The sequence below is a fragment of the Schistocerca piceifrons genome, chromosome 4 (assembly GCF_021461385.2).
Source record: "Schistocerca piceifrons isolate TAMUIC-IGC-003096 chromosome 4, iqSchPice1.1, whole genome shotgun sequence".
NCBI classification, from domain to species: Eukaryota; Metazoa; Arthropoda; class Insecta; order Orthoptera; family Acrididae; genus Schistocerca; species Schistocerca piceifrons.
In genome coordinates this window covers 690700928-690724202 of record NC_060141.1, presented here as the reverse complement: position 1 = coordinate 690724202, position 23275 = coordinate 690700928, and the positions used below count along the sequence as shown (strand labels likewise).

The following is a 23275-nucleotide window of genomic DNA, read 5'->3' as shown; positions in this document are numbered from 1 at the left end:
AAAATTAATTAATTTTTATAAGTCCTAAGTTTAACACGGTGATGATGGAACAAGTTTTAGTTTATACCCCTTATATTTCCAGATTTCTGTGGGTTATATTTGATGCAAGATTCTCTTTTGTCATAAAATTGTATATTGCTTATACACATTAAGATTACTGCAAATTTCTTGTTTTTGGTACTGGTAGTTTACACAGCTGTACTGGTGTGGTGGTGAATTCTGTTGAATGACACTCAGAAATAATTTGCAATAAAGTTGCCTTCAGTCTGAAGTTGGTTTCAACATCGCAGTCCTTCAGTTGATATGGTCCAGTTTCAGATGGTATGCCCTCACCTTCCTCCAGTCTATGCCCTGATCTAGCCAGTACAAGAAGTGACCTCAAGAAATTTAAGTTATTAATGACATGTAGCTTGCAAATTTGAAAGTAGATGTTCTTGAAATTGTTCTCAACATTGTTTGATTTTCTGTTGAAAGCCATGCATCATAAATGGTGTTTTATGAACCTGCTTACTATTGCAGTATATGCTCATTAACACAATTACATAAAATTGTGCATGTAAACTGTTTTATGACTGAAAGATCTGTTTATATTACAGGTTTGAGAAAATGATCTCTGGAATGTACATGGGAGAGCTTGTAAGGCTGGCACTTGTAAAATTTACAAAGAGTAATCTCTTATTTGGAGGCAGAGGCTCCGACCTGCTCTTCAAGAGGGGAAATTTCTTCACAAAATACGTATCTGAAATAGAAAGGTATGTTGATGCTGTGTCTCTTTCACAAAGCTAACACAACACTGTAGGTGCCATATGTGAAATATTAGTTCACAAGATTTGTCAAAAAAGTTATATTTAATGTTAGATGCATGGTTAAGGTAAGTTTGATTTTAAGTAAAATTATTTGTTCTTTCACTTGATGAAATTTTTCTTTTTTAGTGACAAGAGGGGAAGTTACACAAATTGCCGGCAAGTGCTGGAAGAACTTGGCCTTAACCATGCAACAGACCAAGACTGCAGTAATGTGAGGTTTATTTGTGAGTGTGTTTCACGGAGGGCAGCACATTTGGTATCTGCTGGTGTTGCAACACTCCTAAACAAAATGGACGAGGAAAATGTTACAGTGGGCATTGACGGCTCAGTCTATCGTTTCCACCCTCGTTTCCATGACTCTTATATGGTTGAAAAAATTTCTGAGCTTGTCAAACCAGGCATTAAGGTACGAATTTTTTCTCTTTTGTCTTAGCTTGCTGTTGATGAATTATATGAACTTTTGAAGTTTCACAAATTGAGCATCATACCTGGAAAGAATAATTGGGGACAAATTTAGTGTCGAGTACATTACAATTTCATAATGCTGGCTCATTATGGCATTTAAGTCCATCTATTATTCCAAATTGCCCCTACCATTACAAAGGGTGATGTCTCCTTAGCAGTTGTTGAACAGTGTTCACATCACAATCACGGCATCATGACATAAGTTTAGTACGATTTTCTTAAATCATTTGAGTGTGTACCAGTATTATTCCTTCAAGGCCTCTTTCCTTGAACCAGCCTGTTCAACCCCCCCCCCCCCCTCCCCCCCCAAACAAAAAAAAAAAAAAAAAAAAAAAGTTTCAAGCCTTGCTCCACATTCAGTGAATGATTAGCAGGCAAAAAAGGAAAAGTAAAACAGACGTCATCTTTACAGGTGTACTAATCTGATGATGGCATATGCGAGCGGAGGGATAGTAGATGTGCTGAGAATGGTTTCAACATCATCTGCCAACAGATAGCTTCAATAGGGATGCTCACAGCCAGAAAGCTCAGTGCACTGCAAATGTGTGAAGCAACCATCCAATGGAGATACAGTTACGCTGAGCTTGAAAGGGGTCAAATTGTGCCCTTACAAGTGGTGTGATGGTCCATTCAGAGAAGTCACAAACGAGTCGGACATGCTGCATTTGTTGTACGAAATGATGCTGTTATCAATGGTCACGTGAACATTCTCACACTCATAGATGAGGTTCTGGACATATTTTAACAAACGAGGCAATGAAGCACCAGTTACAGTTTTGAGGCTCTAATAAGTATAAATTTCAGAGGACTGACTGTCGAAAAAATATATGTAGACTTTCTTTGATGAAGTGACCAGTACAAGCTATACCTTTTGGAATTTCTGCAGATAATTATCTTAACTGGTACATTTAAGAATAATTTTGAGGTAATCAAAATGCGCACGAGATTTTCTATTGTACGTGCAAAAGAAGGGCTGTTGCCAAAAAGTAATTGGCTACAGAGAATGTAGAAGCTTCTTATCACTCAGGCAGAGCTCCATATTCAGATTGCGTATCCATTTCTTTGATATTTGACACCTCTACTTTGCTGGAAAAATTGCATGTGAAAGCACTTAAAACTTGCTTTGTTTCTATATTTCGCCTTTTGGTAGTGAGAAGTTGAGTACAAGCCATATACAGTTCAGTTAGTTCAAAAGTTGTTTGCTTGACTTCACATAATCATCAAAAATTAACAACTGTTGTGTGTCAAGTAGCTAACATTACAGCAATCTTTTAAGGGACAGATACATCATTTAACAAGGAAACGACAATTGTATTTTGACTTGGAGAAGCATGCATGCAGAATATTGAAGGTGTTTTGCTGAGTGTGAGTTGCAACAGAATTTTTCTGTGGATGTTAACATCTGTATTTACACCATTGGTTACTTTTTGCTGAGACCTCTTACCCCATGATGTAGAATAATAGAAATTGCTATCTTCTTAGAATGTCAACTTGATAGTGAGATGCAAAGTGGCAACATGTAAGCTTGTGGGCTGTCAATGAATTTTTGTGGTTACAATGCATTAATGGTTTTGGAAAAAAAATGTATGGTAGCTCGATCAAATCTTTATTGATCAAAGCTTGATGGCTGTAAAATATTGTCTGCAAATTCATGAGCACTTAATGGTCTAGTTGTGTATTACTGAGATAACTATTGATCACTGAGAAAATTGATCTATTTGTCAATTATTTTAGGACACAACATAACTTAAAACTTCTATAAATGAAATGTTGCATCATACTTTATGAACAAAATTTGCACACATATTGCTAATACCGCACATACCTGTATTATGCAAGAATGATGATTAAGTTTTAATAATAATAATAATGTTGGAATGAATGTCCAGTAATAACTAATCATTCTTTTGTGTACTACTTTTGTTTTACAGTTTGATCTGATGCTGTCGCATGATGGTAGTGGCAGAGGAGCTGCACTAGTAGCAGCTGTAGCAACTAGGGAACGGTGAATTTAATGCTGGAGACCTTTAGGTGCAGTTGTATATATTAGACAATTTTGGGTTCCTATAGCATGTTGAAGCTGCAGAAGTACGGTCTGATGTTGAAATGTACGAGCTTCACCACGAGCTGGATGATCCGCAACATCTGTCAAGACTGACATTAAGCCCCTGGTGGTGCAGTGCAGCATTATATATTTATGTATATGTGTGTGCTGTGAATATGATGAGATTATGTGAAAATTTTAATTTATATGATCAATTGGTCAAAGTTATACTTGAAGGCCAGTTGCTTTTGAAATTTTTTTATAGGTTCCATAGGAACATTTCACAATGAATTATCTGGTTTTGTGAGTTTTTAATGTTTTGTAGTGAGTGAGTGAGTGAGTGTGTGTCGTAATACTTGTGTACTTAGTTCTGCACGTGTTAGACATGTAAAAGGCTGAAATTCAGTCATTTTTATAAACTTATAAGGGAAGAATTAAATACTTCCTGTGTAAATTGCTTTTAAACGAGTTTATTATGTAAATAATTAAATTAGATTTCATAGCTAAATAAAACACACGCACATAAAGCTGTGTGCAAACATAAGATTGTTAACTTCATTTTGTATATAACTTTCTACTTATAACAAGTCATCTCCTCATTAACAGAGTACAGTGTATACAAGCTCCTTAACAAATATTTAAAGAAACAACCGTGCAGCATTCAATTTCTGAAAAAAATTGTTTCGATCCACAATTTCTTCTGTTCCTTGCAAATTATTGGTTTCAACTGGGGTATCAGCCTTTACAACTGTTGCCCTTGAAGCTAATTCCCTGGCAGCAGCCCTTAATCTGGACAGAAAATCTGGTAAACCTGCAAAACGAAGTATATGGAGAATAATAGTGTTGTAACAGAAACTGTAAATCAATACCTTTTTTTGAGTATTACTCACCAGTCATGGCTACCCATGCTGACAGTGCAGATGGAATGGAAACACCTGGGTTGTCAAAATATGTCAACACAAATTCAATTCCAGGCTGGAAGGAAATAAATTCCATGTAATGCTTTGCACATATTTTCATAGGTTACAATAAATTAATACCATATGATTGTTAGCTATTCTTTCTTTCATAACAAGTGAGACCATTGAAAGCCGCCTTCGATTTGGTATGGATGTAAGAGGATCAAAATAACAAGGTTTGATAACCCTGGCAATATAATTTCCAGAGTGAAAAAAATTGTGTAATATTAACTTACTTCCTCTTGCGAGGTGTCGCCATGTATTTTAAAATTCCCAATGAATGCAAACTGTTTGTACTACATAAATTGTCTAATACACTCAGTTACAACTACTGACCTTAGCAACAGAAATAACACTGCTCTGTGACTACTAATGCACATTAATTCCTACTGCATTCAAGGCCTTTTTCAGGTTTAGTATATAGTCACATTGAAAGGATAATTCAGTGATGCAGGCCCTATTCCCAATAGGATACTCCATCTGACGAAATGGTAATCCTCACACAGGTTGATCTGGTTAGAATAACTTAAATCAAATTAAGTGGTCACCAGCTGTCTTAAATTTGAACATTAAAATTGTTGGCTGCATTGGAAAGAAAATTTAGTAAATTTGATGCAGTTGCTTAACCATGAATGACATGTAATATTGTATAGATAGATCAAGTTATGACACGAACTCTGTTGATTGGATTGTCATAAATAATACAGATTCACAACTGAGAGAACCAGTTTATGAAATTAGAGCAAGGATAATAAGGGATTTAATACTCCTAAGCTTGCTGCATACATGAAGTGAACAAGAAAAAGTGCAAGTAAAGATAACCTGAAATACTACTACCATACACTGAGCTTATAATTCCTTTAAAGCACCCTGAATATATTTGCAATCCCTATGAATGAAGGTAGCTGATAGGTCAGATCATAATGCATTCTCACAGTGCATGGAACTTATTTTTTCCATATTTCTGAATCAACAATAAAAACTCTTGTACTTGGGCAGCAAGAATGTATACTACTCTACTCCATATCAAAAAGACGATTAAATTTGTATTGGATGGCATATTTACTGTAAAACCACTGCACACTTCCTTTGAGAATTAAAAGTACACACCAGAGGTAGTCAAAAAGCAACAGTCATATGCCCAATGATTACTAGTTTTTGTTGTATTGGCTTAGGAGTACAGACTTGTTTTTCCAGTAAATTTCCTTCACCACTTATGATTATCAGCCATGTAGTTATGGCCCTCACCCAAGGTTGAATGACGTAATAAAAAAAGGCAAAGACCCAGAGAAATGGATTTTTAATAACTCTCAAAACATGTGTACCACTCTCTGCTCTCTCAGAATAATATCTACCCTCAATGTTATTTAGTGTGATAATCATCACTCTTCTATGCAGCATAAAAGTAAACAGAACATCTAACTGGTGCTGTATTTCTCTGCAATAATGGTCCAAAATTTTAGGATAGAGAAAAAAACTCCCAAGTGGCAACAAGGGCATAAATGAATTATCTGTGAACAACACTGTCAAAGAGCTCCAGTTTTGATTTGTACAATTTTACTAACAGAATTATTTCACTGCTATACAGAGGAAGTAAGTGACATTAAGTTGTGGATTAAAATGTAAGCAAATTCATAACACCCTTTTAATGTGGATCCCTGCACATTTCCACCCAGTGAAGACAGTAAGACTTAGACTCTAGCACAGTTCTTACTTCAGGTGAGTGTGTCACAGTAAGATGACAAACATCAAGCACTACACAAGGGGAAAAAAATGATAGTATTTGAGGCTGATCATGAAGAAAGACATGTAATTTGGTTATAATAACTTCATGACTGACATTTCAGTGAGTTGTGTAACAGGGGGGTGGAGATTACAGATCAGGTAAGTCTAATATCAAGAGCTGCATACATTTCAGAACAAGGCACCACTTTTCCTTCAGTGCCACCTACACTTGTTTCCTTCTTCCCATGGCAGTTCTGTCAGTATGAGCACAAGAATGGTGGCTATGCAGTTGCTTTCCTCTCACCAACCCTCTTACTGAAGTGTGCAGGATCTTGCTAAAGTTGTGAGGTAACACTGAAAGGGTGAAAATGTCTGATTGTTGGGATCAGATGGCCTCTTTCAAAGCTGTCTTTTGAGAGACTGTAGATGACAAGAGGAAATGCAACAGAAAATTTACAAACATGTTCCTCAAGAGAAAGACTGATGTCTAGTGACTAACATTTTCCATAGTCCATGCTTCAGACATAAAATACATGTGTGTTCAAACAAAATGGTTGAATACTTGTCTATTCCACTTCCCTCATGAGAAAACACTCAGCAACATCACTATTGTGTCCCTATGACCATAAAGTGCACTATCCTCATATTCTTTTGGTCATGGCAACTTATGTTTATGGACTAAGAGTGGGTTGTACAGCTTACCACTCGCTTCCAGAACTTTTTGAAGATGGCTATAAATTTATTTTAATAACCGAATACTGTTTGGAGACTACACTGGACTCGTTAACACAACTATTTGCAGCTACGTTCCTAGGGCGTATTTAAATTGAATAGAAAAACCTCATTTCTGATCTCTAGTTGGCATCGGCATAGCTGTTTGTGGGCTCCACATGCTTGCTGTGTTGCCCATTCTGCACAAGCAGCAGTGACTTTCTAGACCATAGGCTCAAAGTGGTGGGCAGGGACTAGGCAAAGCAGGACCCACACGGCCATCACTGTCAACGTGCCTTCCTCTAAAGTTCACGAACAAGTGGTAATCAGAAGCTGCATGACTGAAATGCTCCCACCCAAATTGTTGAATAAGGTTTTGAGTGATACTAGCAGAACGGGGATGTACATTGTCATGAAACAACACAATGCCTTGACTGAGCAGTCCATGCCCAAGTTTTCTCACTGTTTCACCACAACCATACTGACAGTTTCACCTGTGGGAAGGAACACAAGAAAGAGAATGCCCTGTCTGTCCCACAACACAGTGCTGTGTGTGCTGACAATGCTGTTTCTAATTCTTGTTTTTGGGAGGGTCTGGAGTGCCTTAACTCCGACTGTTGTATTGATTCTGGAGGGACATGACAAACTCAAGTTTCATCTCTAGTCGCAATCCTGTTTAAGAATCGTCTCCCTCATCACTGTAAAGTTGCTTTGTTTTGTGGACATCCATAAGCATTTTCGGAACACAATTTGTCACAAATTGCTTAAAATTTTACAATCTGATGTAAAACAGTTTTTGAAATTCATGAAACTCATCGCAAGGAATTATTGCGAATTGTCTGTTTTCAAGAATTTTCCCGTTAAATTTCTCAGCCAAACCATCATTGACAACATAAGGCTTCCCACTTTCTCAATCATTACATTTTCACCATAAATCTCTATAAGTTGAGGACGAATGTCAGCTAGCTTAATGTTCTATACATTCAAAAACCATATTACAGAATGCCTTTCACTATTGGCAGGCTCAGAGATTGTGTTAAACATTCTGAAAGATCAATATAATGGAAGGAAACATTCCACGTTGGAATATGTCTGCTTGTGTCTGTATGTGTGGATGGATATGTGCGTGTGTGCGAGTGTATACCTGTCCTTTTTTCCCCCTAAGGTAAGTCTTTCCGCTCCCGGGATTGGAATGACTCCTTACCCTCTCCTTTAAAACCCACTTCCTTTCGTCTTCCCCTCTCCTTACCTCTTTCCTGATGAGGCAACAGTTTGTTGCGAAAGCTTGAATTTTGTGTGTCTATCGACCTGCCAGCGCTTTTGTTCGGTAAGTCACCTCATCTTTGTTTTCCCATTCTGAAAGATCACTAACAAATGAAAATGCAACACAATCAGTAACAGCAACACTGTAAAGACAATGAACCAGAGAGATGAGTAGGAATGTGCAGAACTGCGATGCCACCATTGTGGTGTCGGTAGAAGAAAACTGTACTTTCAAGACACTACCCGGAACAAATAAAAGAAATAGGCTGAGTGTGTGGAAAATGTAGACTATGCACGTGACAGGGTTATTTGTGTATGGCTGAAAGGAGTAAAAAAATATTGATTATCCAGGTGTATGTGCCAACTTCAGAACATGACCAACACACAGAGGAAACATACATCATCATAGAGAAAATAATGGAGGCTGCAAAAATATTAATGGCTGACTTGAATGCAATTGTGGTAGAGGAGGTACCTTACTGACTTCTGCAGGGAAAGACCACTGTTAGTGACCAGTTACAAACTGAAGTGAAAAAGGATTTTGGAAATTATAATCTTAACTGTAGGTTACATGCATTGCATTCAAGAGTCACAGGGGGAGGAACGGGTGGCGGCAGCAGCAGCTGCAAATTGAAATGTAGACTTCATTTTAATCAGTGTCTACCATTTGTTCAAAGATTCACCTGCAAGCTGTGAAGATTATGTGTTGGAAACTTCAGTTAAAATTTTGTGCAGTTAGACAATGGTCCAGCAGTAGCAAAGAGCCATAGAAATTTGGGATGAAGTGAATAAGTATGAGTATGTGTCCAATGTTGAGAAGGGACAGGTAACTAAACAAGGTTTTAAATCATTCACTGTCATACAAAAGGTAGCAAATATGTTCATCCTGATAAATGTGACAGCTTGATCCTGCAGTATAGACATTTTCTATAATCTGCTCCATACAGCATTTTTATCTCTTATCCCAGAATTCTAAATTCAATTTTTTAAAATATATGTTTAAGGAAGCATATACGAAAACATTCGATGTTGTGAAAATGCTGTTGATATCACATGGACACGCCTACATTGAAAGAGGATTCTCAGTAAAGAAAACCTAAGGGAGTCGTCTTATATTTCTTTGATTATTCTCAAAGACCACATCAGCTCTTGTGGTGGTGTAGTAAAAGTGGAAATGTCAGCAGAGCTTTTGTCTTCAGCAAGTCATGCTAGGCAGATAAGTGCTATATCTTGACACTTGACAATAAAAAATGCCAAGGAAGGTTCTGGAAGAAGAAAAAAAAAGTAGTTTAGAAACTGATGTTGGAAAGTTAACAAAATCTGCTGATAAGTTGTCACAGAGCAGAGAAAACTAAGGCCATTGCACTTTGTTGTCAGTCAAACAATTTCTGAAGGACAGCTAAGGAAACACTGGAGAAAGTAAGTGAAACTGAATTGAAGGGGAAAAAAAGATTCTACAGAATACGTAAAAATCATTTTTTGCTGAAAGTGTTGTATAATTATGTGATTATTCCATATAGTTTGCATCCAAACTGAATGTACTTTTTCATACTATTATCTAAAAATCAATAATGATGCATGGGGGATGCTTGTGCTAAAAACTTCCAGTTCACTGAAGAAATGTTTTAATAGTGAGGTAATGTATTCTTAAGTTAAAAATAATTATTTGAAACCTACTGTTTAAGAAACTGCAGCTGTTCAAGGTTTTTTTATGTACACTCTCTATACATGTAAGCAGTGACTTCTAAAGAACTCCTTAACTTAAAAGAAAGTGTTTACAAACCATGAAAAAGTGCTGGCTGTCAATATCTTCACTGTTGTGCAAATATTTTGAGTGCGATACAGAAACGAAATGTAATAACTAGAGACTGGATTATATGCATTTGCTTATTTGGCTCCTTTTTCACGGGTTATTGCATATTTTAACTAAAAACTAGTGACAATGCATATTTTCGCTCTATATTTACAATATTTTAAAAATTTAGATGGGTGGTCTCTAGCTCGATCTAGTTTTTATGTCTCACAGATTGACCACAACCTAGAACTGCATTCAGTCGCTAACCAGGAGGCCACTGCCTAGCGAAATCATTACAGAAGAAGAAGAAGAGGAACAGGCAGACAGAGTCAATGTTCCTGCGCCCGAGACCTGGTTAATCCCCTCCGCTGTCATACGGTATGCATTGGCAACAATTAAACTAAACTACGCAAGCTTTTAGTCACACGTTCATTGTTTCAGTTCACACATCTGAATGCGTTTACAATGTGTAGTGTGAAATGTGATGAGCACCATGCCGCCCAAAAAAAAAGAAATGTTTTGTGGATAGCTGTCCACCCTGGAACATTGACATATGACGGAATTGTCCAGTTTGCGAGAAAAACGTTTCACGCAAAAAAAAAAAAAAAAGAGGTTTCAAATAGACTAATATGTCAAGACAAGTCTTCATATCACAAGAATGCAGAAGAAAGGACCACGACACCAACTTCTGACGACAGCATGTTGCAGTAGCAAGGATTTGTCCAAAGGTTACCAAAAAAGTTGGTTTAACATGGATCTATGTGAAGCATTCATTACAAGGAATATTTCTCTTCACATACTTACAATCCCATACTCAAAGACTTCCTGTGCAAATAATGTTTAAATTAAAATATACCAGATGAATCAACATTGTGAGACAATTAGATACTGACAATTTACATAAATGTTCCGGAAGAAATACGCAATGAACTCAAGGACAGCATTATCTGGATTTCAGTTAATGAAACTACAGACATTTGGGGCCATTATGATGCAAATTTAATTGTTGGTGCTTTAAAAGAAGAGCCTTCTTCCTATTTAGCAGCTTGCAAAGAACTTGAAAAAGTAAATCATTCTACGATTGCCAGATTTGTGAATCAGGGTATTAGAAAAATATTTCCAGAATCTTCTGCAGATGAAAGGGTGTTTGTGTTTATTTCAGATATTGCTCCCTATACAATCAAAGCAGGAAACGCCCTCTGAGTACTTTATCCCAATTTGATTCAAGTGACATGCTTTGCTCATGGGGTACATCGCCTTGCTGAAGAAGTACGTTCCATGTTTGTGAATGTAAATAAGGTGTTTCTAAATGCTCCAGCTCACATCAATACATACAAAGAACAATTACCAAATGAACCTCTGGAACCATTAACTCACTGGGGCACATGGGTTGAAGCTGTGTTGCTTTACGAGGCCATTAGAGGTGTAGTAAATGACTTCGATAGTGCAGAAGCTTTGGCAGTTTGCCAGTGCAAGGAGGCTTTTAATGATTCCAGTATTAAAAAATAAATTGCTGTGATTAGCACTCATTTTTCTAATACACCTGCAAGTATTAAAAAAGTTGAAATTCAAGGGTTGGCACCGAATGAATCTATTCTTGTGAACTCCTCGTTGCCAGAGGTATTCCCAAGAAAACTTTAAAATGTTTCTTTAACAATAAACCAGGCTTTGAAACCTCGTGCCAACATAGCACCCAAATTCAAATACTGCCCAGTTACCTTGGTTGATGTAGAATGGTCCTTTTCTGCTTATATAAATGTTTTGAGTGATCCAAATCACAATATTACTACAGAACATTTGGAACAGTACTTGGTCATTTATGTTTACAATAGTAGAAAAAATGTAAAATAAATTGTAAATGATGCTTTGCTCCAACAGTATTAATTAAAAGCTAATGCTGTTCACAAAAGTTCATGATTGTATGTTGTTTTTTAAATAAAACATTATGGAGTTTTTGAGCATGCCCCTCTGAGTGTGATACATCTCTAAGTTGGTCTTGTGCATATCGACTGTTTCGCTGTGACTCACTTGCATCGCATCCACTTGTTACCGATAACAATAGCAAAGAAGGAACAATTCTTGAAACACGGTATGCATCCCCATTTTGCAAATTTTTAGAAAATAATCCCAGAAAGGCCCCCTTCCTTACCTCTACCAGGAAGTATTCAGAAAATGGTATCAGCATTCTAAATGTACCTATTTTTCACATGGCCTGCACTCTTCCTCGTAATTAGTATGCACAGGTTTGACTTTGAGATATAATGCATGCAGTAACTACCATGTTTTTTTATTATTTGATCTTGTACATTTCGATACTTTGATGCATTTTTAAGCATTTTTCACGCATAAAATGCGATCTCTAGTAATAATTATGTAACAAGCTGCTGTGGATCCCTTATACCAAAATACTCAGAAGGTATCTATGAACAACGTCTGAAAGTTTGTCATCGGAGTTACCCTTCATGAGACACTATTATTTAAACAGCACTGCTCAAATCTTTGAGAAATGTTCACAGCTCAAGCACACACCTGAAACCATTGAGCAGCAAAGCAGAACCACTTGTATATTCAGCTGCTGAATATTATGCTCTTGCATGAGAAAACAATACACTTACAAAGAAGATAAATTTACATTTCTTGAAGTTTTCCCGGTTGATCAAACCGTGCATCTGGGATATTCTTAAGTCTTGTTCTGATACTTTTGCTGAGAACCTTTCAGCTATTCTCAAGATGGGTCACTTGCAACATTTATAAATCACTTTACAAAATACTGTGGAGTATGCATCAGAGATAGCATGCACTATTACTGCATGGTACTGTGTAAAGCTTCTCAAAAATCTTGCTAGTAACTGACCTTGAGAACAGATGCATGCCTCAGAGAGGCCATGAGGACCATTACTGACATTGTCAGATCTACATATCTCAGATAGAAGGGTTTCATGGTGTAAATTCTTAAGAAGACAAAAATCCCTAAGATCTCAGCTTTAAATATTGTTTCCCATAATCCACTAGCTGTATGCCTGACATAACACACAACACCTTGTGTCAGTCTTCTGGGCGGAGGTGTCACAGAGAAGTGAAAGACTGCTGGAATGAACATCCCTCCCAGAATGTCCGTCTAATTCAAAAGCTAACAAAAAGGTTTGCAAGGTTTGTTCTTCCCCACAGTGAATGGCCAAAACTAAACTTGCACCTGAATGAGACAAGGGAGATGGAGGCCACATCTTGAAGTTAAAGGACTATGTGTGACTCTGGTGTGAAGGACAGACAATAAGACATTGTGCAGAACTACCCACACCATGCTTTCAAAGGTGGACTGAAAGACTTGCACAAGATGATAACACCATGTTTTGTGATCCAAGTGTCAAATTTAAACATTAATCTCCAAATAGAATAAAACAGATGCCATGTGACAATAGTAATAGCCTATGATCTAAGAACAAAAAAACACACACAACTTTATAACTTAAGAGCATGTATATTGTGACTTGTTTATTGTCATTCCTTTTCCTAAATTTTATACTTAATATAAAATTAAAGCACGTGCTTCGGATGTATCACAGTAGATGGACAGAAAATTCAGCTATTAAAAATAGATTACAGAACTGAGAGGAAAAACATTCTAACACTAACGATACACTTTAATCTGCATTGTACTGGAGGGGGACAGCGAAGGTGACAGAGTGATACAAAATATCTTCCACATTAGCATCTGTCTCTTAAATTATGTCAACAGATATATAATACAAAGTGGGGAAAAAAACGTACCTCATTGAAATGTGTGAATGGCTTTATGACCATGTAAGACCAATATTCCTTCACCCGATGATTTTCTGGTTTTTCTGGACAGCCAGGATGTTCTACACATTTATTCACTATAATGATAACATTTTTCTCTATGCAGACCATATATCGCCGATTAAAAACATAGTCCCTATTAGAAAACAGCTTCTGAAATAAGGAACAAATTTCTCTATTGGTATCTTATGCTGGTGTTATCAGTATTCGCATCACATTTTTCCTTTACGAAAAAAAGAAAAAGATTTATGATCTATTGTACAGTCAAATATTATATGCACAACAATCATACACATTACATTATTTTTAAAATAATTAAAATGAAATTCCTGTGGAAAAAAAATGCTTTTTATATTACCAAGAACTGTGATAGAGTTGTGATTAATAAACAAGATGGAGAGAGACTACGGGAAGATATGTTTGTAATGTAAAGTTTACTTTCAAAAAATTTGCATCCAATTATCCATTTTAAGGACTGGACAAATTGCAGAATAAAACTTTTGCAGTGAGCCATTTTGAGCAGCAACTGCTAAAAATGTAATACTTTTTATTCTGTTAAGCAAGGTTCCATTGAAATTGCCATTTTCATACATTACTGTATTCAATTTAAAAATATAAAAAATATGACTTATCCATAAAAGTGTATAATGTAATTCATTAGGGTATACCCAGATTATCCTACTTCTTTGCTTAAAATTTTTTTGGAGTAACTGAATAAAAATATTTTTCAAAAAATAATATTAATTTGATCTTATTTCCATATAGTTAACACTACACTTGATTTAAAGAAAGTTCACTAACATCCACACAATCTATGCAAATTTCTGACTAAAATAACATAAGAAAAATGGAATTTCTATTAATGCCAGAGATAATAATTGGATGGTACATTATAAGGTATATTACAATCTGCCCGAAGAAGGCAGTTTTGTATTACCTAACACTTGTGTTTAGGAGCAGAATACATTTTGCCAAAAAAATATGGGCTGGGCAAATTAGCAGCATGTTCAGATATAAATTGCTTAGCTGAGCAATTTGTTTCAGTGACAATAGGTTGAAGTGATGCTGCAGTGTAAAATTAATTGAAATATTCCACTGCAGAAGATCCTAATGGCAGCACATGTTTGGTCCAGTCAGTATGTGAAATGGATGTGGTAGTGGCTGTAGAGTTTGAGGTGTAATCACTTCAGTTTGCTGTGCATCTTCCATTTTGTCTTTATTTTCATTCAGTATACCAGCAAGAACATCACTGTGACTCTCTTAACCATTTTCGTTAGTGCACTACTACTACTTTCCGATAACTTATGAATTTTATTGTCAGTAAGTCCTCTACTTGGGCCACACATGGGATAAATTAAAAAAAATCACAAAAGCAGATGAAATAAACAAACATTAATTAAAAGAAAAGCAGCACAGTAACAACATTAAATAACAATACTGCACAAAAACAACATGGGACAAAATAACAGAATGCAAACAAGTGTATTACAAAGCATGACATCAACAAATGAACAACACAGTAGCAGAGTTATCAGCCATCAATGTTGCACTGAAACAGCCATCAAAAGTTGATAGCTATCAGCAAACTCGTGAATCAAAATTTTGAGCAACAATAATGAGCTCACTATCACCATCTGGAAGTGAATTTTATAAGCTAAACAAAGCTAAACAGAGTGGCGATGAATCGGCTCTATGACAATTCTGGCATCAGTAGGAGGTGATAACAGATCCTTATGATAACAGTCACATGATTAAAAATGGTAGACCAGATCACTGAAAAGAGAGAGGTAACTCGATGAAATACGATATTACGTTCTAAAAATCGTAAACTGGGTGACTAATATTAAAATCGCTTGTTCCTGTCACACTAGAGTATTTATATTGAAATTATGCCTTCAACACAGATAAGTACTACAAGCCATTGCCTTCCTGAAAGTGTCTGCCTGAAATAAAGCATTTTAGGAGGGGACACATAAGTAATATTAGTTTACCTGTATCGTAACTTGACAGATACAATGCAACAAAGACTTACAGGTTAGTGGAGAAAGTTGAGTGTGTGCCATTTCAAGAAGTGATTGCTTTACTTGGCTTGCTGTGTTTCAGGCTGTAACCTTAAAAAACATGAATTCTATTCACAGTAATTCAGTTTTTGTATTATATTAAAAAGAAACTAAGCTTTTGTCTTCTTCAGATAATTTGAAGCATCTCTTCCAACGGGTTGTGAGAAAAACAATTTACACTACAAGGGGTGATCAAAAAGTTCCCGTTCGAAAGCCGTATAGTCCAGAATTAGTATGCCAGTCAGGCCAAATCATTCCACCAACAAACCAGACTGAAGATACACATTTTGTAAAACACTGTGTCCTGCTGTGTGAATAAGTCTATAACTGTCTACTGTACATCCTCCTCTGATAGGAATTGTTGACTTTTCAAGGCTTTTTTTAAGGGATCGAAGGCACGAAAATCGTATGGGGAGAGATCACGACTATAGTATGGTTGCTTGAGTGTCTCCCACTTGAGTTGGCATAACTTCTGCATTACAACATTTCTGATATGGGAATGTGTGTTATCATCATGCAGCAGCAACTCTTGTTGTTGCATTCCACAAAGGTTGTTTTTAACAGACATGCTGCCCCCATACGTTGGTCCTGTTTGGACTCATTTGCTGAAAATTTTGCTGCAGTTCACATTTATATTTTACTGCACACTTGCCGGAAGGACAGGATGCCACATTAATCCCTTGCCTACATGTTGGCATTTACATACCCACATCAAGGTCCTGCTATGTTGCACATATGCTGCAGCAACATCCTCAAACAGAAAGTGACGATGACTGAAGTGGAAAGGATATAGAATGCAGACTGCAATCACAAGAAATGTGTTTCCTGAAAATTTGTTAATATTGAACACAAATTTAACTATCAAAAGTCTTTTCTCAAGGTGTTTGCCTGGAGCACAGCGTTATATGGAAGTGAAAAGTGGATGATATGCAGTTCCGACAAGAAGGGAAATAGCAGCTTTTGAAATGTGGTGTTACAGAAGAATGCTGAGGGATAGATGGGTAGATTGGGTAATTAATGAGGACATGCTGAATCAAAATGAGGAAAAAAGGAACTTCTGGCACAACTTAACTAAAGAAAAGTATAAGTTGATTGGACACGTTAGGCTTCAAGCGATTGTCAGTTTTGTAACAGAGGGAAAAGGAGGAAGGGTGAGGGGAGAGAATTGTAGGGGAGCAAGCAGGTTCTAAGGGATGTAGACAGCCGTAGATATTCAGCAATAAAGACACTTGCAAAGGATAGGGTGGCATGGAGAGCTGCAGCAAACCAGTCTTTGGACACAACAACAACAGCAACAACAACAACAACAATTTTAGTACGATTTTGGAACACATACTGTGTTCCAACATTAAGAAATACAAAGACAAAAACACTCTACTGACATACAACCAGCATTTTGCACACAAAGAGTAATGAGGGTTATCAACAGGGGAATTCCAGTTGATTCCATATTTCACGATTTCCAGAAGTCTTTTGACACTGTTCTTCACAAGGGGTTTCTACTCAAATTGCTTGCATATATAGTTTCATCTCAGCTAGCAACTGGATTTATAATTTACTGTCAGAAAGGTCACAGTTTGTAGTAAATGATTGGAAGTCTTTTAATGAAACTGAAGTTAGATCTGGGGTTTCCCAAGGAAAAGCCCTTCTGCTGTTCTTAATCTATGTAAATGATTTAGTTGACAATCTGAGCAGCCATCTTAGGATGTTTATAGCTGATGCTATCATTTACTGCCTACTAATCAAAATAAATCACCATATGACTCACGTAAGATATCTGCATGGTGGGAGAAAAGCCAATTAACTCTGAAGAATATAAGGTTTCTTACCACATCTGGGTATTAAAAAAAGTTCTGTTACATTTCAGTTGCACAATAAATCACACAAACTTATAGGTTGTCATTCATAATTGTAATACCAAGGTATTTAGTGGAATAAATTTATAATGGAACATCATACAGAAAAAGTTATGGGGCAGATGAACCAAAGATTGCATTTTGTTGGAAGATGCAACAAATCTACTAAAGAGACTGCCTAAACTGTGCTTGTCCATCCTCTTCTGGAGCACTCCTGTGTTGTATGGGGTCCTCACTTGATAGGGACTGGCAAAGACAACTGAAAAAGTTGAAAGAAAGGCAACTCTTATTGTGTTACTACGAAATAGGGGAAGGTGTACCATGATTATGATATGGGAGTTTGGGTGGCAGTCACTGAAACAAACAGCAACTATCTTCTCCAAATGCTAAAACATTTCTGTTCACTCTCAATTACATAGGGGGAAATGAATGATGTGATAAAATAAGAAAAATCAGAGCTTGCACCAAAAGATTTAGTTGTAAATTTTTTCCACAAGCTATTTGAGAATGGGAAGTCAGAGAAATAGTCTGGGAAGCAGTGCTACGAAATCTCTGCCACACACTTAGGTGTGAATTGTGGAGTAATGATGTAAATGTAGAATTAACTAAAATAAGATTGAACAGCCCAGCCCCACTGTAACCTCCACTCCCCTCCTCCTAATCTTAAAAGGTAGAGAACGGGACAAAATACAGATGTGAGCCACATGGAAAGAAAATTAAGTGAAAAAGTGGACAGGATGTAGTCAAGACAACAAGGGTGCCAAAATGCTATTCACAGTGATATGTAGAAAAAGGTGGCTCCCTTCTTGGTGAAAGATTGCTTAATTTACAGGCTTGGCAAAGAAATTTGTTTACTCAGAAATAGATTGTTTATGTGCATGTTGAAATGTGAAGACATTGTTATGAGACTTAATGTGTATTTTTAAAAGAAATATATAATCGAAGTAAATCCAGTAAACAACAGACTAATGACAATTTCCATGAAATGTGCAAATAAAATGTACTGTTTAATTAACGCACACATGCCTATCAACCAGGAGAATAAAACAAATCCAGAAAAAGTAAATAAGTCATGGGAAGTGTTAGAGAATACAGTCTCCAAAATTCCTCAAAATTATGTAAAGATTTTAATGGGTGATTTTAATGCACAGTTAGGGAAAGAGAGAAAATTTAGAAAAACGGTCGGTGAATTCCCTGCACATAAATGGACCAATCAAAATGGAAAGAGGCTGGTAGAATTTTGCAGAAATTTCAATCTCAAAATTATGTCAAGTCATTTTAAGAAAAAACCTTCAAAACAAAAGACATGGCGATCACCTAACAAGGACATAGGTGAATTCCAAATTGACCATATTGCAATCTCGTATCCATGTCACAAAGAAATTTTAAATGTTCAAGTTCGTAAAGGCGCCAATATTGACTCAGACCATTACTTAACCCATGTGAAACTAAAGCTAAAACCCCAAAATTTCAACAAAAGGACACCATTAATCCCCAAATTTGACACCAGTAAAATCCAACCATCATTATTAGCAGACGAATTTGACAAAACAAGTGCACAAAATTGGGAACAACTCAAACACAAGATTATCAAAACAGCTCAAGATCAAATTCCTTTACGAAAACACAAGAAACATGCTTGGTGGAATGAAAACTGTGATCATGCAATCAAAGCCAGACAAGAGACATTTAAAGCATGGAATAGCAACAAGACAGAAGACACATATGATACATTCCTGACAACTAGAAAAGACACTTCAAAACTAATTAGACAAACAAAAAGACAATATGAGAATAGTCAACTCTTAGAAATTGAAGAAGATTTTCAGAAATACAATACCAGAAATTTTTATAAAACTTTTAAAACCAAAATAAAGGGGTACCAACCCCAGAATCTTTGCTTCAAGAAGGAAAATGGACAGTTGGCTCTTAACAACCAAGAAAATTGCAAAGAACTTTCTAAATATTTTAAGAATCTTCTAAATTGCCCCGAGCCCACAGAAAGATTTCCACCAAAAATTCCCCAACAATGCAATCCAGTTTCACTTGCACCAAATGAAGAGGAAATCATTAAAGAAATTCATAGGTTGAAAAACAACAAAGCATCTGGTGAAGATGGAATTGTTGCAGAACTTTTAAAGGCAGCTGGTCCAAAAACCGTTAAAGAAATTACTTCAATCATGCAAAACATTTGGCAAACTGAAAAAATTCCTGATGAATGGAAAACCTCCTTGATTCACCCACTTCATAAGAAGGGAGACAAAACTGATGTTAATAATTACAGAGGAATTTCTCTTCTTCCAGTCACATACAAAATCCTCTCTCAATGTCTTCTGAACCGAGCACAACAACAACTTGAATGGAAAATTGGCGAATATCAAGCAGGTTTCAGGCCAAATAGATCTTGCCCAGAACAGATTTTAGTCCTCAAACTAATTCTCAGACATCAAAAAATTTACAATAAAAAACTAGTTTGTACCTTTGTAGATTTTAGAAAGGCTTATGACTCAGTGGATCGTGAATCTCTTTTCCAAATTGTGAAAGAACAAGGCCTGGATCCTAAAACCACGGCAATTATCAGAGACACGCTAACTGGTACAAAATCAAAAGTAAAGTTCAGAGGAGAAATTTCAGAATCCTTTGAAATAAAAACAGGCGTGAGGCAAGGTGATGGACTCTCTCCGTTGCTATTTAACTGCGTTCTAGAAAAAGTAATACAAGAGTGGCGCGAACGAAAATTGGAGTTCAAAATTGACCAACCAGTGAAATTAGGACGAACAAATATTCGAATAGACTGTTTGGCCTTTGCAGACGACTTGGTTATTCTAACGCAGGACATCCAAATTGCTCAGAAACAAATAGAAATTCTTAAAGAAACAGCAGAAAGAGTAGGTCTCCAAATCTCATTTGAAAAAACACAGTATATGACTAGCAACAAACTGACACCCAAACTTTTGGAAACTAAGTATGGAAAAATCAAAAGAGTTTCGCAATTCAAATATTTAGGTGAAACAATCTCAGAGACTGGTCTAGAAAAAATTGGAAATGAAATTCGTTGTCAAAAGATGGAGACAGCTTTTAGACTTACAAAAGACATCTACAACAAAAAATGTCTCTCGAGGTACTCTAAATTGAGACATTACAACACGGTCATAAAACCAGAGTGCCTTTATGGGGCTGAAACGCTAATTTTAAACAGAAAAAAGGACATTCAAGAAATCCAAAAAAGAGAAAGAAAAGTAATCAGAAAAATTCTAGGTCCAAAATATACTGAAGAAGGAACATACAGGCTAAGAGCAAATAGTGAAATTCAACAATACACCAGCATATATTCGGATATGAAAAAACGCAGATTAAAATTTTATGGGCATATTAAAAGAATGGATGCTACCAGACTAACTAAACAAGTAGTGGAATTCTATGAAAATTGAAGTAAAGCTAAATTTGAGACAATAAAATGGATTGCTGCTATAAAAGAGGACATGAAAGAGGCAGATATAAAACAAGATGAAATTCAAGACAGAAAATTATTTGGGCAAAAAATTCATGACTGGGTAGTTGGTCAAGCTGAAAAACCAAAGAAAACTGGAACCACATGGTCTGATGAAAGGAAAAGAGCTCATTCCGAGAGAATGAAAACAATTTGGGCAGAGAGAAAGGCTAAAAGAAAATAACTGAATGCCCCGTGATTGTACTTCGCGTGGTCCAGTAGGGCCCAAACGTGAATAATAATATATATATATATATATAAAAAAAATAGAGGGAAACATTCCACGTGGGAAAAATATATCTAAAAAGAAAGATGATGAAACTTACCAAACAAAAGCGCTGGCAGGTCGATAGACACACAAACAAACACAAACATACACACAAAATTCTAGCTTTCGCAACCAATGGTTGCCTCGTCAGGAAAGAGGGAAGGAGAAGGAAAGACAAAAGGATATGGGTTTTAAGGGAGAGGGTAAGGAGTCATTCCAATCCCGGGAGCGGAAAGACTTACCTTAGGGGGAAAAAAGGACAGGTATACACTCGCGCACACACACACATATCCATCCACACATACACAGACACAAGCAGACATTTGTAAAGGCAAAGAGTTTGGGCAGAGATGTCAGTCGGGGCGGATGTACAGAGGCAAAGATGAAGTTGAAAGACAGGTGAGGTATGAGCGGCGGCAAATTGAAATTAGAAATTAGCGGAGATTGAGGCCTGGCGGATAGCGAGAAGAAAGGATATGCTGAAGGGCAAGTTCCCATCTCCGGAGTTCTGACAGGTTGGTGTTAGTGGGAAGTATCCAGATAACCCGGACGGTGTAACGCTGTGCCAAGATGTGCTGGCCGTGCACCAAGGCATGTTTAGCCACAGGGTGATCCTCATTACCAACAAACACTGTCTGCCTGTGTCCATTCATGCGAATGGACAGTTTGTTGCTGGTCATTCCCACATAGAACGCTTCACAGTGTAGGCAGGTCAGTTGGTAAATCACGTGGGTGCTTTCACACGTGGCTCTGCCTTTGATCGTGTACACCTTCCGGGTTACAGGACTGGAATAGGTGGTGGTGGGAGGGTGCATGGGACAGGTTTTACACCGGGGGCGGTTACAGGGGTAGGAGCCAGAGGGTAGGGAAGGTGGTTTGGGGATTTCATAGGGATGAACTAAGAGGTTGCGAAGGTTAGGTGGACGGCGGAAAGACACTCTTGGTGGAGTGGGGAGGATTTCATGAAGGATGGATCTCATTTCAGGGCAGGATTTGAGGAAGTCGTATCCCTGCTGGAGAGCCACATTCAGAATCTGATCCAGTCCCGGAAAGTATCCTGTCACAAGTGGGGCACTTTTGGGGTTCTTCTGTGGAAGGTTCCGGGTTTGAGGAGATGAGGATGTGGCTCTGGTTATTTGCTTCTGTACCAGGTCGGGAGGGTAGTTACGGGATGCAAAAGCTGTTTTCAGGTTGTTGGTGTAATGGTTCAAGGATTCCGGACTGGAGCAGATTCGTTTGCCACGAAGACCTAGGCTGTAGGGAAGGGACCGTTTGATGTGGAATGGGTGGCAGCTGTCATAATGGAGGTACTGTTGCTTGTTGGTGGGTTTAATGTGGACGGACGTGTGAAGCTGGCCATTGGACAGGTGGAGGTCAACGTCAAGGAAAGTGGCATGGGATTTGGAGTAGGACCAGGTGAATCTGATGGAACCAAAGGAGTTGAGGTTGGAGAGGAAATTCTGGAGTTCTTCTTCACTGTGAGTCCAGATCACGAAAATGTCATCAATAAATCTGTACCAAACTTCGGGTTGGCAGGCCTGGGTAACCAGGAAGGCTTCCTCTAAGCGACCCATTAATAGGTTGGCATACGAGGGGGCCATCCTGGTACCCATGGCTGTTCCCTTTAATTGTTGGTATGTCTGGCCTTCAAAAGTGAAGAAGTTGTGGGTCAGGATGAAGCTGGCTAAGGTAATGAGGAAAGAGGTTTTAGGTAGGGCGGCAGGTGATCGGCGTGAAAGGAAGTGCTCCATCGCAGCGAGGCCCTGGACATTGGTTGCGAAAGCTAGAATTTTGTGTGTATGTTTGTGTTTGTTTGTGTGTCTATCGACCTGCCAGCGCTTTTGTTTGGTAAGTTTCATCATCTTTCTTTTTAGATACAAACAAAAGCGCTGGCAGGTCGATAGACACACAAACAAACACAAACATACACACAAAATTCTAGCTTTCGCAACCAATGGTTGCCTCGTCAGGAAAGAGGGAAGGAGAAGGAAAGACAAAAGGATATGGGTTTTAAGGGAGAGGGTAAGGAGTCATT

The 23275-nt window shown here is 37.4% G+C and overlaps 2 protein-coding genes across 3 annotated transcripts in view; one reads left to right on the top strand and one right to left on the bottom strand.

The window, feature by feature from the left end:
* The window catches only part of LOC124796111 (hexokinase type 2), a 117317-nt gene extending 113458 nt beyond the window's left edge, over window positions 1-3859 (top strand). The window contains exons 6-8 of the mRNA XM_047260199.1: window positions 580-752; window positions 933-1212; window positions 3203-3859. Coding sequence (XP_047116155.1) covers window positions 580-752; window positions 933-1212; window positions 3203-3280 — 531 coding nt within the window. The 3' untranslated portion in view covers window positions 3281-3859. The remainder of the gene's footprint in view (window positions 1-579; window positions 753-932; window positions 1213-3202) is intronic.
* The window catches only part of LOC124794624 (stAR-related lipid transfer protein 7, mitochondrial), a 120477-nt gene continuing 101004 nt past the window's right edge, over window positions 3803-23275 (bottom strand). The window contains exons 4-6 of one of the 2 annotated variants that reach the window (XM_047258120.1): window positions 13537-13719; window positions 4206-4290; window positions 3803-4126 (exon numbers count right to left, since the gene is read on the bottom strand). In XM_047258120.1, the coding sequence (XP_047114076.1) occupies window positions 3954-4126; window positions 4206-4290; window positions 13537-13719 (441 nt within the window). In that variant the 3' untranslated portion in view covers window positions 3803-3953. The remainder of the gene's footprint in view (window positions 4127-4205; window positions 4291-13536; window positions 13720-23275) is intronic. The other variant, XM_047258119.1, reaches the window with a different exon arrangement.